General features: G+C 32.7%; 1 protein-coding gene across 1 annotated transcript in view; it reads left to right on the top strand.

Annotated features, from left to right (window-relative positions):
• Nucleotides 1-17,055, top strand: part of LOC118181579 (proprotein convertase subtilisin/kexin type 6-like) — a 107,746-nt gene that overhangs the window by 17,858 nt on the left and 72,833 nt on the right. The window contains exons 3-4 of the mRNA XM_035350732.2: nt 12,041-12,145; nt 14,929-15,120. Of these exons, the coding sequence (XP_035206623.1) occupies nt 12,041-12,145; nt 14,929-15,120 (297 nt within the window). The remainder of the gene's footprint in view (nt 1-12,040; nt 12,146-14,928; nt 15,121-17,055) is intronic.

Here is a 17,055-nt window from a genome sequence, read left to right as displayed (position 1 = left end):
ACAGGACGGTTCTCCGCCCCATTTTCACAGGAATGTACGAGAGCTTCTTAAACGTGTTCTTCACAAACGTTGGATCGGACGTGCTGCAATAGCAGACAGCAGTCTGCCATTCCATTGGCTGGATTTAACACTGTAGGGTTTTCCTTATTTCGCATAAAAAATTTATTTTAAGTTTGATACCTGTTCTAGACTTTTCAACTTCCCCTCACATTCTCTCGCCAGGATGTAAATTTAAAGTTAAGTAAAGTGCCATTTAAACGTATGAATACCTCAGTTTATTCAGAGCGTGTTTCGCTAGCCAAGCGCACGTTTCGTTGTTATTTCGCGGTCACGCTAGTAAGCCTCTTGGCCTTATCAGATTAGTATCACGCTGGTTAGATTCCTGTGAGTCCACCTCTTAGGCGTAAACTTAAGTGCGTTCTTGCACTATTTATTTCAGCTTTGGTTTGTATTATATTCTACCGCAAGTGGACGGTGTCCTTGTAACGCATGAAGTCCGTGCCTTTCTGTTAACTAGTTGAATTAATAAAGGGTTATTTTTACCCTTCGTTTGAGTCAGCAGTTTTTTATTCACGCCTATGCGAGAATTCGCCAGGTCATTATAGGGTCTATTCTAGTTTATGTGGAACAAGAGAGACAGTTTCTATAACACCATGCTATTTCTTTCTTTGGGGGTTTGTTAAGACCGTGTTCATGTGCCACCAATGTCCGTGTCCCTCGAGGATGCTGTCGATCGGATAAAGTATGCACTGCAGGCCATCACCGCGGACACGTTAGACCGAATAGGGGATGAATTTGATTACATGCACATGTGTGTCGTATGACAAGGATGCACGTATTGAAGGATTGTGATTAATAATTAATGCATCAAAAATTTGGATAGTTGCCGCTGCTTATGCTGTAAGGTTTACCCATATAAAGTAATACATCGAATTATTATTAATTTTCAAAAACCACACCATTTATTTATAAACATTAAATATACTACAATGCACTAAGTATATCCGAATCTGTTGGAACATATCTTAGTTCGGAAAAGTGAATGGACAACTAAAAATGTATTCCAGATTGCTCTGGCATAGTTTCAAGGGCCAATTGGAAAACCGCTGAAACATTGCTACCTTCTGATCCTAGAAAACACGTACCATTATTATAAAAACTACGACTTAGTTACTTGTACTTTTTATTAAATAGCAAACAAACAGGAAAAAAGAAAAAAAAAATGTTTTGTGTTTCGAAGTTTTTTTCTTCAAAGCATTTGAAGTATTTATTTTTTTAATAAAAAGAAACAAAAATAAATACATAACAATATCGAGTATCCAAACAAGCATTTTACCACAAAATACAAATAAATATCTTAATGCATATAAATTTTGTAAAAGTTTTAACCCCATGTATGATGGTTGCGTTTTTTTCCATGTGCTGGAAAAAGTAAACAGCTTTCCAAAAAATTATATGAGACATATTTATATATAAACCACATAACAGCGTATGAAAAAATTATATGGACCTTAATAGACTCTACAAATGATGCCCAACTAAAATGTGGTGAAGGATAATTCTCCTCACCTGAATTAGCATAGAGTAATCATGGATATTGCCCGAATGGGCCTTGTCCGCTCTTCCTAGCCGCTCTTGGAGAATGTCAGGAATGTTTGCTTTTCCCACTACCTGTTTACGTGCTGTCATTTGTAACAAGTGAAGCTAGCGTTAGAACATCCCGAGGTTAAATCCTGGCTTGGGCATAGCTGATTTTTCGAGTTTCCTGTTAGAAATACGTACCTAAGCATATATTATTAAAAGATTCTATAAGACTTCGTCCACATGATGGTTTTTCAGTCATAAGAGATCTACGCCGGGCTTCGTTTCTTCTTCCAGATCTTGCCAGGTGACAAAACCTGGCCTAAGGATTTTGCATAAAAGTTCTTTATGTCAAAACGTGGTCCAAGTTCAAGTTGACAAGCTAAATAGCCTTTATTGTTATTAAAAAATTAGAAGGAAACAATTGTCAATATAATGGGCAGAAAAGGCCAGTTAAGGATAAATTTGTTGTTACTTGTACATCCCAGCGGGAAAATCTACTATCTGTCGCAACGTAGCCCAGAATCAAGTTGACAAGCTAAAGGCCTTTATTGTTCTTTAAAAATTAGAAGGAAAAAAGTAGGCAATATACGGACAGAAAAGACAAGTTGAGAATACATTTGTTGTTATTTATTTATATAGATTGTTATTCCTTTCTGCTACTTTTATCACATATTTTAACTCAGTTACACAGTTAAATTCGATTATGACATGTTATAAGTATTAGACTTAGCATGAATATTTGCTGTAACACCAGTATGTGCTAATGTTTTTGACTTTTGACTCATGGTAGTTTTACTGGATTAGTTGCAGATTTCAATAATGCAAAGTTATCACACACACACAAGAAAAAAAAAATAAATAAATAAATAAAATAAAAATAAAAATAAAAATAAAATAAAATAAAATAATATTCCAGTAATACGCAAATGATACCAATACTCTGAGTTCCATACTTACTATGGGTGAATTCTATAATGCATTAAAGTTACATTGCAAGATTAGGCATGTGTACTAGTGATGTTACAGGCGCTACTGCATTACATAAGAAAAATCAATTAACTCGCTAAATCATACTGTAATACTAATACACTATTAAGGCAGACTGCAAAATAATACCTTATGCTATATACGAAAATGAGAAAATAATGAAATAACATATAAATGCATGAAACATATATAAGCATATATAATACAAAATATTACTGCGATGTACGATTGAAACTAATTCATTAAGAACTAATAGATAAGAAACAACTTACTAATTCGTTAAGAAACAATACAATCTCTTCACGCTGCTAAACGTGAAATGAATAAGATTTATAAAAAAATCCTTTTATAAATAATACTCTAATGCTGCTATTTGCCTTACTGAAAATAAGTCATGGAGGGTGCTATTAAAAGCCGACTGTGTCTCGGACTCTCCTCGTGCTAATGCTGTGGCTGAGTTTAGACTATTGACAGGACATGAATGCCTTGGTGCTCATTTGTTTCGTCTTAGTCTGACTGCCTCACCTTTATGTGCTTTATGTGATTCTGGACAAGTCATGGACGCTGCTCATCTGGACCTGGGCTCTGCACTTGAGAGTTTGGACTGTATTGTAAAGAAGTATTGGAGAGCTCGTTGCCTAATGACCTAATGTTTTATAGTTCCAAGGGGCTCGAATTTATCACCCCTATTTATGTAATTATTAAGTGAATACTTATGCACAGACATACAAGATGCAACTGATGTTTGCTCCTATATAAATATGCACTTCAGGTTGTATTTTACAATTTCTTTGTTATTTTTACTTGTATAATTTGACTACAAAGTGTAAAAGTATTTTGAACTTAACTGTTATAACTGTTTTCTTATATTATGTAAATACCGGTGAAACCATCCAATTTTCTATATAACGCGGGTGACCTTTCCATGCGAGCTTAATTCTGATTCCAGTACTTGGGATATGAGCAAAAGCAAAGCATTTATTAACATTTATTTAAATACATAGTATCTTCTTCACCTTCTCTCAATCACCTTTACCTTCACGACATTTAGACCGCATGCATGATCGACCGACCATGCAAAAAAATGTGAGTTATTGTCTATTACAACGGCCGAAGCAAAGTACGTACACCAATGCTTCAGAAGAAAGTTTACTTCATCAAAGAACTCGCGTCAACGTGATCGATATGTGGATGCCACCACGGAAGAAAGTATACTAGAATGATAGCAAAACATCGAGTTGAAACTGCGCGCTTGCTTCATCTCTATCCCAAATTCTATCAAACCGAAAAATCGTTTTTTGAAAATTTTCATTTTTATCCTTCACTTCGCAACTTAATATCATACGTTTATTTAAACCTGGTGTTCTTGCAATTCAGAATATGCAAGTTCATCAAAAAATTCTAAGCAGACTTATATATAATAAAAAAAAAACCTCAGTCATATCATTTGTAAAATGGACAGTCAATGTTAAATTCTGAATTTTAAAGAACAAACTTTGTTGAAATACGAACAGAAGGAAATAACAAATGAGTTTTAATTCTCTTTTTAAACAAAAGTTATATTAATACCGAGTATTGCCATTCGCTGAAACTAAACCGTTTGATTTAAAAAAAAGAATATATGAAAGCTCTCAGATTTTATATTACATATTTTATATATATATATATATTAGTTTTTTTAACGTTTTGTGTGTTACCTTTATTTATTAAATATCATGTTTTTCGCACTTAATCCACATGAAATTCAGTTCAACAGCAACATCACAAAATATTTAAACACAGCAAAACAGCATATCTTTACATATTCCGATTCACAGTCTCCCATGCTGGAAATAAAAATATTTCTTTCCTTATACTGTTGCCATTGCTCACTTTGAAATCGTTGAGCTTGTTAATTAAAATCTCGTTAAAGTTTTACAAAATATGAAATAGATAATAAAAAATTCCAAATTCCAAATTTGGAATGCCCATATTAGGGTGGAAATGTACGTTATTCAAAATTTGATGGCTCTAGGTACCGTTGTTTTATCACAATGAGAGAAATATGCATACATTAATTATTCTTCATTATTTAATTTCTTTAAATGTAATACATGGCGATACGATTTGGTGGCAACAGACTGAAAAGCGAACCAAGGCGGAAAGGAAATTCCGTGTTGAGAATAATAGCCCTTTGGGATAAAAATAAAAGTTTGATTTATTTGATTGCAGTAAAGCACTTGACTGCTTATATGCGTAAGAGAAGAGATGCCTTCTTGGAGGACTTCCTAACACAAACTGGCTCGTATCTATATTACACATGAGGAAAACCACGAAAGGGCCCATGCAGATGGCCTGTTCGCCAGAATTTGAACCTGGATGAAGCTACCAGCATTCAGTGACATTGTTGCTCTTCTGCTGGTGAGCTAATTGAAAAAGGAAAATGCATAGATATTTTCGGTTTATATATGATTACAGAATTTTATTACAGCAAAAACTTTATCAGAAAACCTTTTTAAAACACAATTAATAAATTACATAAAAATTAATAAATTCTTTTCTATTTAATTCCTGTCTAATTTACTACTATATATTATTCAAATCATTAAAAAGCAATTTTTAGTTATCATTCTCTATCATATATGAATAAAAATGTAATTAGGGGATTGCAAATAATAACTAACAGAAAATCTAAACTGTCAAAATTTAAGCTAATTGAATATAATTATTCTTATGTGCGTCATATCTACACTATAAATTTTATTCATAACTAAACTTGAAGTTCTCTTAATGTCTAAATACAAGAAAAGCTATTTTTTTAATTTTCAATGTCTTTAATTTAGAATTCACAATTAAGGAGCTTTGTGAGAAATTTTATTTTATACTTTCTAATCTTTGAACAACTGAAAATTATTCCTTCGAGTCTGGCTTTTAGTTTCTTTAAAATTTTGTTTGATTTAAAAATCCAATCTCAGCATCTCTTAAAACTGTGGGAATGCTAAATATGAAGAATTCAACATCCTGTTATAAAAAATGTGTCATTATTAGCAGCTTATATTTTAGGTAAAATATTAAGCAAATTTTGAAAAGCCACCTAAATTCGGCTAAATGCATTGGTTCATATTTGTTTTCGGACACTTGTATTTTTGAAATTTGTTTACATAGATCTTGTACTAAACATTGAAACACAGATTCCAAATATATTCCTGATGTATTATCTTTTTTTCCTTTTTCGTTTTTAAGATGTGTTTGTTACAAAATAAATGTCATCAAATTATTTTTTGCAATAACAATTTATTTGCAAAGTATCAATGAGTAACTCTCATAATTATCCGAACACTCAAAAGTTTTGTTGAAATGTTTTAGAAGATGATATTCCTGTTATAAGTTTTAATTTTAAATGAAAATGCGTTCCGAGAATTATCATCCGTATTCGGGAGTTATTATTATTTGTTTAGCAAAATATAGTATTAACAAATCTATATCTATGGAAAAATATGTGAACATCGCAATTTTGGAACATGGAATATTGAATTTAATATTCATGATTTTAAAGACAATAAAAGTATTCAAAATATTCAAAAATTCCTTGATGATTCGTTTGAATGTTTTTGGTGTATTAAAATGAGACAAATTTTATGGAACTGCTCAACATATACTGAAGGCTGGATCAAATTCTAAGCTAATATGAAGGAATCGGAGATTTATCTGACGAAAAATAAAAATAGACACCAAACATTAGTGCTGTAAAACTTGCAGAGGTTTGCAATATAAGTTAACCTTGAAACTGATAGTTTGGTTTGGTTTAGTTGATTATAGCAAACACTATAGGGCTATTGGCCTAAGGGAAGGTTGCCTTCGTGGAGAACTTTCTAAGGAAAATTGGCTCGTATACACGTTACAAATGGGGAAAACCACGAAAACGCCCATGCAGGCAGCTCATTCGGATGGATTTTCCTCATTCGAACCGACACCGGAACTACAAGTGTTCAGCGATTTTAGCTCTCGACGCTGGAGGGCGCTTAAAACTATTAGAATGGTTATTACAACATTTGGTTACAATAGGCGATCAACAAAAAGAAAGTACTACTTCGTCAACAAAAAAAATCTGATGTGTACACCACATGACTTCCTTGTATTGGAATATTAAATTATACGCATTTTTTCTTGCATTTCATTTAAACTTATTGGATTGAATTAAATCTACTTCGCCAACAGCGCATAAACCACAATAAAATAAATGCATTCTTTAAAATTCACTCTAGTATTTGTTTACCATAGCGACGCTCTGGCGCTAGATTCACTTAACAGTATAAGTAATTATATAACAGTTAACTTATATAATAATTATATAACGGAAACTAAGTTAACTGTTATATAATCCAATAATTATATAACACTTAACTTATATATTTCGTTCATATTATAACTCATAATGCACAAAATTTATATCATTTAAAGAATAGAATTATCTAATCGTTGCCACATGTTCTATTCAAATACTATAATAAAGTTAGAATGATGTATAAAAGAAATTAAGCAAACAAAACAAAAAAGAAACAGTTTTCACAGACGATTGAGTATTTCTCATTTAATTAATTCAGTTCTCACTTCGCGAGAAGGCAAAAATACCTAAAAACTCAAAATATCTATATTAAAAATTACGAAATAAATCTCAAACACTTATTTCCTCGAAAAAATTCCAGAAAGAATCAATCATGATTTAATTGGCAATAATAAATGAATGCGTTATCTTTGTTGTTGCGAAGCTACGTTTCTCTAGATTGGCAACAAATCCACTAGTCTCCTGTTTCAAATGTAAACATCAATGGCCGCTATTAAAATAGGCTTAGAGGCACTTAACTTTAAAATTGTTGATAATTCTAAAAATATTGCATACAGATTTACTAAAGGCATAAAACCCTTAACCGGAAGATAAAAACAACATAATTCAATCATTTTTAAAGCAAAAAATGTACAATTTACAAACATGTAAGAGTAAAGAAACTGAGATCACTGAGCCGGGTAACAGAGTGGATATATATATTTATAAATATATTTATATACATTTGGCGCGGCCGATTGAAACCAAAATACGAGGTGCACATCTACATGTTATAGTAGTCCTATATACAAAATTTCAACGTTCTGAGGCTACTCGTTTTTGAGTTATGCGCGATACGTACGTACGCACGTACGTACATACTACGTTCGTACAGACGCCACAAAAAATTCTCTTCAGAATTAATTTTAAAGCAGTTTTATAATTTTTTTAAAGGAAAAGAGTCTGTTATGCTGTCCTTACGTACAGATATCACGCAAAAACATCGTTAAGTTGCATTCGATAGCGGTCAAAATGGATATTTTCATTAAAATATGCTGCCTGAAACTTTTCGCGATTACAATACTTCCTTTTTACTTCGTACAAGGAAGTAAAAACAAAGATAATAAGCCTGGGTTTCCCAAAATCTATATTAAACGGAGTTTTATCATATTGGAACAATGTTACATTTGCAGAAAAGTCAAAATTTAATATATTTGGGTTCAATAGACGAATTAATTTATGGTAAAATCTGAATTAAGAAGTGAATCCGAAAAACCTATTTCCTTATGTTGCGCACGGGGTACAGGCATAATGATTTGGGGATGTTTCATTGCTTTTGAAATAAGAAATTTAGTGTTTTTCGGAAATAATATGGAATAATTTAAATATATAAATATTCAAAATGAAAACCTAAATACATCTGAGAAAAAACATGGAATGCAAAATGCATTCAAGCTCTATCAGGATCACTATCCTAAACATACTACATTACTAAATGTTTGCTTGTCCTAAATGTATTACACAACTGTCCTGAAATTGTAGAAACTTTCTTTATATTCTTCGGACTTAAAATCTATCGAACATGCATGGAATAAGCTGGAAAAAAGAATAACAACATGACAGTTCTTCGACAGTTCTGTTAAAAGCAATTCTTACAGAAAAAAAAAAAAAAAATGAATATTCTTGCTCAAAACAAAAAGTGCAATTTTACCTAAAAGTTATGTACTGAATGTCCCTTTATTTTCCTGCTTTTATTAAACATAAACTGCTTGTCAAAGTATCCGAATACTTATGAGAATTCATTCTCATATTTTTTTGACTATTTTTTAAATCATAAACGCTTTGAGTAACTTCTTCGGAAACAAGCAGGTTTTAAAAAAGATGATGAATAGTGTACATGAAAAACAGAGTGATTTCTGTAATATTTAGTAACTGATATTTACAAATAAAACTGAAAAATGTGAGCTGCTGGAAACTTTTATAAAATAAACCATTTTTCACGATTTTTCAGCATTCTGCTTTCACACGACAATAAAATTATTGCACGGAAGTTGCCGTTGACAAAGCAAAGGTTTTGTTAGAAGTTTATGAGCGACTGTAAACTGTCAAAATATTATTGGAAAATATTTTGTTTACAATATTTGTTTGTGCAATCAAGTTTTGTACGAATAAACAATACGTTATAAAATAGTCAAAAAATTATGAGAATGAACTCGCATAAGTATTCGGATAACTTTGACAAGCAGTTTATGTTTAATAAAAACATGAAAATAAAGGGACATTCAATACATTGTTACATAACGTTTACGTGAAATTGCACTTTTTGTTTTGAGTAAGAAAATAAAATAACATGAAAATAAAGGGACATTCAATACATTGTTACATAACGTTTACGTGAAATTGCACTTTTTGTTTTGAGTAAGACTATTTCTTTTTTTTTTTTTTTTTCCTGGAAGAATTGCTTTTAAAAGAACTTTCGAAGAACTGTCATGTTGTTATTCTTTTTTCCAGCTTATTCCATGAATATTCGATAGATTTTAACAATACGTTACTTTAATTTAAAAAAAATAACACAGCTCCCCACTCTCCACGCTACAAATATACTCTCCGCGCTCCCGACTCTCCACGCTCCCGACTCTCCACGCTCCGAAACTCTCCACGCTACAAATCGCGATGCACTCGACGACACAGAGCACAGCTCCCGACTCTTCGGGAGCTGTGCTCTGTGTTATGTTTATGAGCGACTGAAAACTGTCAAAATATTATTGGAAAATATTTTGTTTACAATATTTGTTTGTGCAATCAAGTTTTGTACGGATAAACAATACGTTATAAAATAGTCAAAAAATTATGAGAATGAACTCGCATAAGTATTCGGATACTTTGACAAGCAGTTTATGTTTAATAAAAACATGAAAATAAAGGGACATTCAATACATTGTTACATAACTTTTACGTGAAATTACACTTTTTGTTTTGAGTAAGAATATTCCTTTTTTTTTTTTTTTTTTTTTATCTGTAAGAATTGCTTTTAACAGAACTTTCGAAGAACTGCCATGTTGTTATTCTTTTTTCCAGCTTATTCCATGCATGTTCGATAGATTTTAACAATACGTTACTGTAATTAAAAAAAATAATCGATAACTTCCATGATATGCAGATCTGGAAGAACTTCCTTTTTTACATAGCCATAATTTCCTTCAGAGGGCGAAACAACATCCTTCCGTATTAAAATTCGGTGTTGAGTTTTGCTATATGAAAACATAGCAGTCAAATTTAAATTTTTATTCGATTATTTCAAATTATACAGGAATTCGAAGTACTTACTCTGAACGTTTTCGAGCTGTCAGGTTAGTATGTGCAACAAGGCTTAATTTCTAAAATTAGAAGCAACTGATCCCTATACAGGAGCACAGCTCCCGACTCTTCGGTTCAGTCGTTCCCGGAGCTTAACACACTCTCTAACGATGCACTAACCGCGATACACTAAGAGATTCTTTCGATGCACTCGACGACCCACTCGGCACTCGCTAGCCGGCTGTCAACTCGATCGTCTCCGCACGAGCTAACTAGATGAGACACACTTTTTCGCACACTGACTCTCCGCGTACCAGCAGGGTTTATATAGCTTTTGGCTTGTGTTCGAGAACATTCTGGTCTAAACCGGTAAGAATTCGTTCCAGAAGGTTCTCCATCCATCCATGGCGTATCGCGAATTTTGTCGCCAAATGGGCGATTTCTCGCCAAACAATGTGGCAACATTGTCTTCCTTTTTCATTTTATGGCAACCCTAAAACTGCTTTGCGGAGAAGCTATCTTATCGCGCCTGGACATTTCGTAACAATATGGTGGCAACAGTTTGAAAAGAAAAACGGACATTCAGAGTGATTCGACGCAAAATCGCAAAAAGAATATAATAGTCCCTCAGGAACAAAGCCCTTTTGGACTAATCATTAAAGGAAATTAAATTTCACTAGAATGTAATGAATAGCGATTAAATTAATGACGAATAGTTAAACAATAAACTACCATAACATCGTTTTATACTGGACTAGAGCTTAACGTCACTTAGAAATTAAAAAATAGCTCACCCAGCCTTCTTAGAAATTAAACTAATATATAGTTAATATAATACCATTAGCGTTTTAAAGGATGATAGAAATGAAGACTATTCATTTTCCAACACACCAATGAAAAAAAGATAAAACGGTTAAAATGCCTTATTTGAAAATAGACTGAATGTTACGTACAGTGTGAGATATGGAAGGAAATTTGAACTGGAATTTAAAAGCAAAGAAATAAAAGTCTAACACTTTCTGACCACGATTCTCTGCCAATACAATTCTAGCTGTCAGGCAAATTGTGAAGGGGCAATTCCACCCTCAAATCCGAGCGCTGATCTGTAAAATGAGAACAAACATAACGGGTCTACAAATGGTAATTTTTGCCCACTGTATTTGGTTACATTGTTTCAAAATATTTGGCAAGTTTGTTTTCCGTGGGAAGTAACTAGCACGTGGATGTGCACGACCACGGTGATTAGTACTAGTATTTTCTGCAATGAAAAATTTACTAGCTCTCGTAAATTTATGAAGCGCATAAATTTACGAGAATAATTTTACTTCCTGCAGAATAAGCCTTTGACAATGTGGGTGGGGGGCTTTTTGTTTCCTAAAAAATCTCATCCTTCATCCAAAGGTCTGTTTCCCAGGAAAAGACAGATACGCATTAAAAAATTGAAACGATTTTTAAGGCTTACATATTATTAAAATAAAATTTTCGAGAGTAAAGAAAATTTATACTGAAATTGTGGTTCAGTTACATAAACGAAATATCAGAGACCTTTTATTTAGGGCTTCTGTGCGCTTCGGCTAGAATTATGATGTATCTCAAAAACCTAATATAAGTATTGTAGCCACGGTCCGACGCAGTTTCAGCTGTTCTATCAAACATGGCGAGATAGCAATGATACATAGCTTTTATCCAAGTTGATATGATTTGTTGAAATTTATATTTCCAACAAAATAACAGTTTATAAATTTCATTGTATATATGTTTTACCGTAATATAAAATAAAAATAAGAAAGAACATGGAAACGTTATAAGTATTTCAGTATACATGTTGCAAAAGATTGAAATTAAATAGAGTTCCATGTAATTTCCTAGGTATTTAAAGATGACGATTATTATCTGTTTCGTCACTCCATCAGCTGCAAACGATGCCGTAGAAGTGCACGTGACGTTCTGAAGAAAATTGTGAGGCATCCATCGGTAAGAACACTTTCTCCTTTTTTTTTTTTTTTTTTTTTTTTTTTTTAATTGCATCTGTTGTTAAATTGCATCTGTTGTTGAACTTCCATTTGGTTTTAACATGATTAATTATTTATACTTCCTTTTCCTATACTGTACTTCCTTTTCCTATACTGTATTAGTACATGAGATTACAATAATGTGTCGAATATTATTAAAATAACATTTTTTATCTCGTAGGCAATTCCGCCTGAAAACTAGGATCGTAAAATTAGTAAAATCCTTATTATATATTGTATCATTTTTCAACGATCTGGAAGTAGATTATGCTTAATAGGTATAATTAAAGGACGCTATCTGTCTGTAAGAATTTAAAGAATTTTCCTTGAATTAACGCAAATGCTTCGATGCCCTGAAAATACTAAAGCAGCTCTAAAAATAAAAATAAAAATAAAAATAAATAAAAAAATAAAAAAAAAACATTTATTTCAAATCGTAAATTCTTCTTTTTAATTATATATGTATATATTATATTTTATATATGCATTTAATTAAGACGCTATAATTATATAATAGTTTAAATTGTACAATATTCTTACATTGGTTTTATATGCATTGAAACTTCTAAATTCCCCATCAGTTTTTATAACAATCTTTTTGTAAATATGTTCTTTTTTAATCGCTTTGGAGAGTTACCTTTACATTTGAAAATGCTTACTTGTTCATTTAAATACAAGATTTATATATTATTTTTTCGTGATTAAAAGAATCTATTCAAATATACGAAGAATACGAAATGCGAAGATGTCCAAATTATTGCGAATTTTTGGAAGAAGGTGAATTTCCTTTGATAAGTCAACTAACTCTCTTATCCTAATTTATTTTTATATATGTACTATTCCTTTTCTTTATTAAAATGTACGATTTTAATGCATACCATTGAAAATTTTAAACTTCTTTTAATTTTCTTAAAAGTTTTTAATAATTTTAATTATTAAAAATCGGCGCTGAATCGTCCGCGAAAAACTGTTGCTTTTTTATTTGTTTAATTTCTTTTATACATCGTTTTAGATTTAGTACAGTATTTGAATAGAGCATGTGGCAACGATTTGATAATTCTTCAGATGATATAGTTTTTGTGCATTCTGAGTTATACAATGAATGAGATGTAACTCTGTTAAGTGAACCTAACGCCAGAGTGTCGCTTTGTTAAATAAATATAGTGAATTTTAAAGAGTGCATTTATTCTATTGTAGTTTATGCGCTACTGACGAAGTAGATTTAATTCAATTTAATAAGTTTCAATGAAATGCAGGAAAAAATGCGTATAATTTAGTATTCCGTGCAAGGATATCATGTGGTGTACATATCAGATTTTTTAGTCACAAAATTGAGAACACACCTAAGATAATTTGTATAATGAAATGAAACAAAGCAAAGTTCGTGCAGATAATTACAAAGGAAATTCTTTAGCCTGGAATTCTATATAAAGTACAGCTTAGCATATTAGTCGTTAAAAGTCTACCGGACGAATTTTTCGCCTCGTCTGGCTTTTTAAATCAGCGACACTTAACCTGGTGCTCGGGACCGCATAATCAGCAGTACGCGAAAAAATTATCAGTAATGTCAGAAGACAGAAAAGTGTTATAATAAATGTTGATGAAAATTAAAATATTGAGAAACTTTCAATTTGACATTAATCAGAAAAATAAATAATTTGACTATTTCCGTTGTGAATGTACCATCCGAAATGTGTTTAAAAGCAATGTATTTAGTGCATTTATTAGTTTTATGGTATTAAAATAAATGCATTGTAACATTAAATGCATTAAAATAAATGTACTGCGAGAATAATGAAGGAGAGTTAGTCGATTGTATTATCTTAAAGCAGGAATTAGGGGTACTCTACAATTACAGCTGTCTCACGGAAGAAAGAATCTGTCCGTCTCATCAAGGAATACCCGAAATAATTAAGTCCCACCAAGGTGTACACGAAAGAGAAAAATGTTGGAGACTGCTGTTTCAGATTATAAACTTAGATTTTTTTTTTAATTGGAGTTAAGTAAAACATCAATTAAAAAAGCTCATTAACACGTCGATTTGACGATTACATAAACTAAAATAATAAAAAAAAGGTTAATTTTGACGATGTTGTTGTTGACGGTGACAACAAACGTGTTCATTTGTTGGTGATGTTAACTTGTGAGTAGAACAATAGTTTCTCAGAACAGATGGAGAGCTCTAGCCGATAGCTGGCAAGCCATTGCAAACTTCTTGAATCTCTGTTTCGTCGTGGCAGCCGTTATTAAGACCAGAGGAGGCCCAGCTTATTATTAACTTGCTAGTGCAGTTGCGGTCAGTTGACTCAGTGCGAATCAGATGCATTTAGATGGCTTCCAGAGAGGTAAATATTTTCTAAAGCGAGATACATATTCCCTACTCCCGTTCAAAGAGGTAAATATTCTCTTTCTGGAGTCTGCAGGTCTCCAATTCGAGGCTATCTAAAGGTGGTTGCGACATTTAAAGACCGTTATTTTTAAAATGATCATGTTCAATGGATGTAATTTGAGATGTGATTAAAAAATCTGCCTATGTTATTCAAGATTAGTAGCGAAAATATAAAGAAAGAGTTTTGAGAAATATTTTAACATTTACTGTTGATGATACGCCAAAAGATATTTCTATTTTCTCAAAAATTAAACTTAAATCAATCTCGCCATAATGTGTGAATTTCTAATCTATTTATCTACATTACTTAAAGGTACTTATACACTTCGAAAATGACGAAATTTTGTATTTTTAAGGTGAAATGGGCAGCACAACAAACATCATTGCATCGAGTGCAGAGATCGGAAGTGAAGCGCTTCTACCATAATGATATTCATAAAAAACATTTAACTGCCAGAGATAAAAGTCCCATTTTGAAGTTTTTAAAGACACTCAGAAGAAAGCCTCTAATCTTCAATGATCCTCTTTTTGAAGAACAGTGGTACTTGGTAAAAAAATACTTTTTCTATTGCGTTTTATTTTGTAAAAAAAATGTACTACTTTCAAATTATTCATATCTTAGTTTGAGATAATGGCACATGTTGAAAAATATATTTATGTCAGTATATCTTTATTGTTATTTTTTTCCATTGAAGCAGTTTGAGAGACATTAGGTTATTTCGACGCAGGAAACATGAAAAATGAGCAATGTCCTCGCCGGGACTCGAACCACGGACTTCTCGAAACGAGCCGAGCGTGCTGACCATAGCACCACGAAGGCATGCTAAGAAGGCGGGAGAAATACATTATACATTGTTATTTTGTGCGAAATAGAATGAAAAACAGTAAATAACCATTCAAAGTTTTCAAAAATAAATTTTTTTCTTGACTTTACTGAATAGTAAACGATCGATTTTGCTAGCATTTAAACTCTTAAATCTCGATCTAAAATTTTATTATTTAAATGTATTCTTTTTATATATGGGTCTTAATATAATGATATGAGTAAGCAGTAAACCTTTCTTAACACGAGCTCTCTTAACAAACATTCAATTAGCATGCACAAAATTTCGGTTGCGGCAGCGATATTTATAATCTTACAGGAAGTTTTTTCGGTTAGCACGAATTACGAACTGTTTTCTGGTCTGTTGCGTCATTAGATTTTATCATTTAAAACGAACTCTCAAAATTTTGCTAATTTTTCTCTGTTTTTCTCTGCTAGAGCTGCGTTTAAAAATGTTCTATCCCGTTTAATTCAAAAACATCACAGAATAAACTGTATTCTTCAAAACACAGCCAGCATGAGTAGCAATGCCCAACAATCACTATCATCCCGTCAATAATGAGCTTCAATCAACAAATACAATTCTCTGGTCAGATGTGCTTTTTATTTTTAAAAAGTTCGCTAGTACGACTAAAGTTAAAGCTTGAATTATTTTGAATTAATCAGGTTGCAGAGACATTAGGAATTTTTTGGAAGCAGGAGAGATGAAAAATGAGCAACGCCCTTGCCGGGAATCGACCCGCGGACCTCTCGAATACGCGCCGAGCGTGCTGACCACTACACTACGGAAGATGCTAAGAAGGCGGGAGAAATATATAATCCCCCTTTTAAAGGGACCCAATCGCCAAATTCTTGTGGTGAAGCATCATCATTCACCACTCTTTTAGTTCGAGCGCCACTGTAGAGGCATTAAGTTATTTAAGCAAGAGACATGAAAAATGAGCAATGCCCTCGCCGGGACTCGAACCACGGACCTCTCGAATACGCGCCCAGCATGCTGGCCACTACACCACGAGGGTATGCTAAGAAAGAGGGAGAAATACCTTGTATACTCCCCCTTTTAAAAAGGGCGACTGGCGTTTAGGCGATCCAATCGCTAAGTCCTGGTGGTGAAGAATCATCATTCACCACATTTTAGTTCGGGCGCCACTGTAGAGGCATTAGGTTATTTCGAAGCAGGAGACATGAAAAATGAGCAATGCCCTCGCCGGGCCTCGAACCATGGACCTCTCGAATACGGGTCGAATGTGCCGACCACTACACCACGAAAACATGCTAAGAAGGCGGGAGAAGAGCCTTATAAGGCAAAACTACTTACTAATCTTCTTCTTCGAATGGTCACTAGGGCGAGTTACTATCTTCTCTTCTTTCTAAAACTCGGACACAGCATACTATATGAATAATTCTAGTTAAAACTTAAATGAACTGCATTTACAATAAAATATTCACATAGACATACTGGACTGCAGTTTAATTACATATGAATTTTCAGAGAGCGCCATTATGTCTTTATTCTCCGAAAGTTCTGGTGGCACTGTTCGATGAACCTATAGATGGCATTCTGATAGCTTTCAGGGAGCGAGAACTAACGTTAAATTACAATCAGTAAAACAGAACGATTCATGACCAACAGGAAGAAGACAGATATAGATATGAAAAC

Source organism: Stegodyphus dumicola, chromosome 4, assembly GCF_044657685.1.
Source record: "Stegodyphus dumicola isolate Sdum_Otavi_A_Nest chromosome 4, ASM4465768v1".
Lineage (NCBI taxonomy): Eukaryota > Metazoa > Arthropoda > Arachnida > Araneae > Eresidae > Stegodyphus > Stegodyphus dumicola.
Note: the sequence above shows the minus strand (reverse complement) of the source record. Positions and strands in the feature narration are given on the sequence as shown.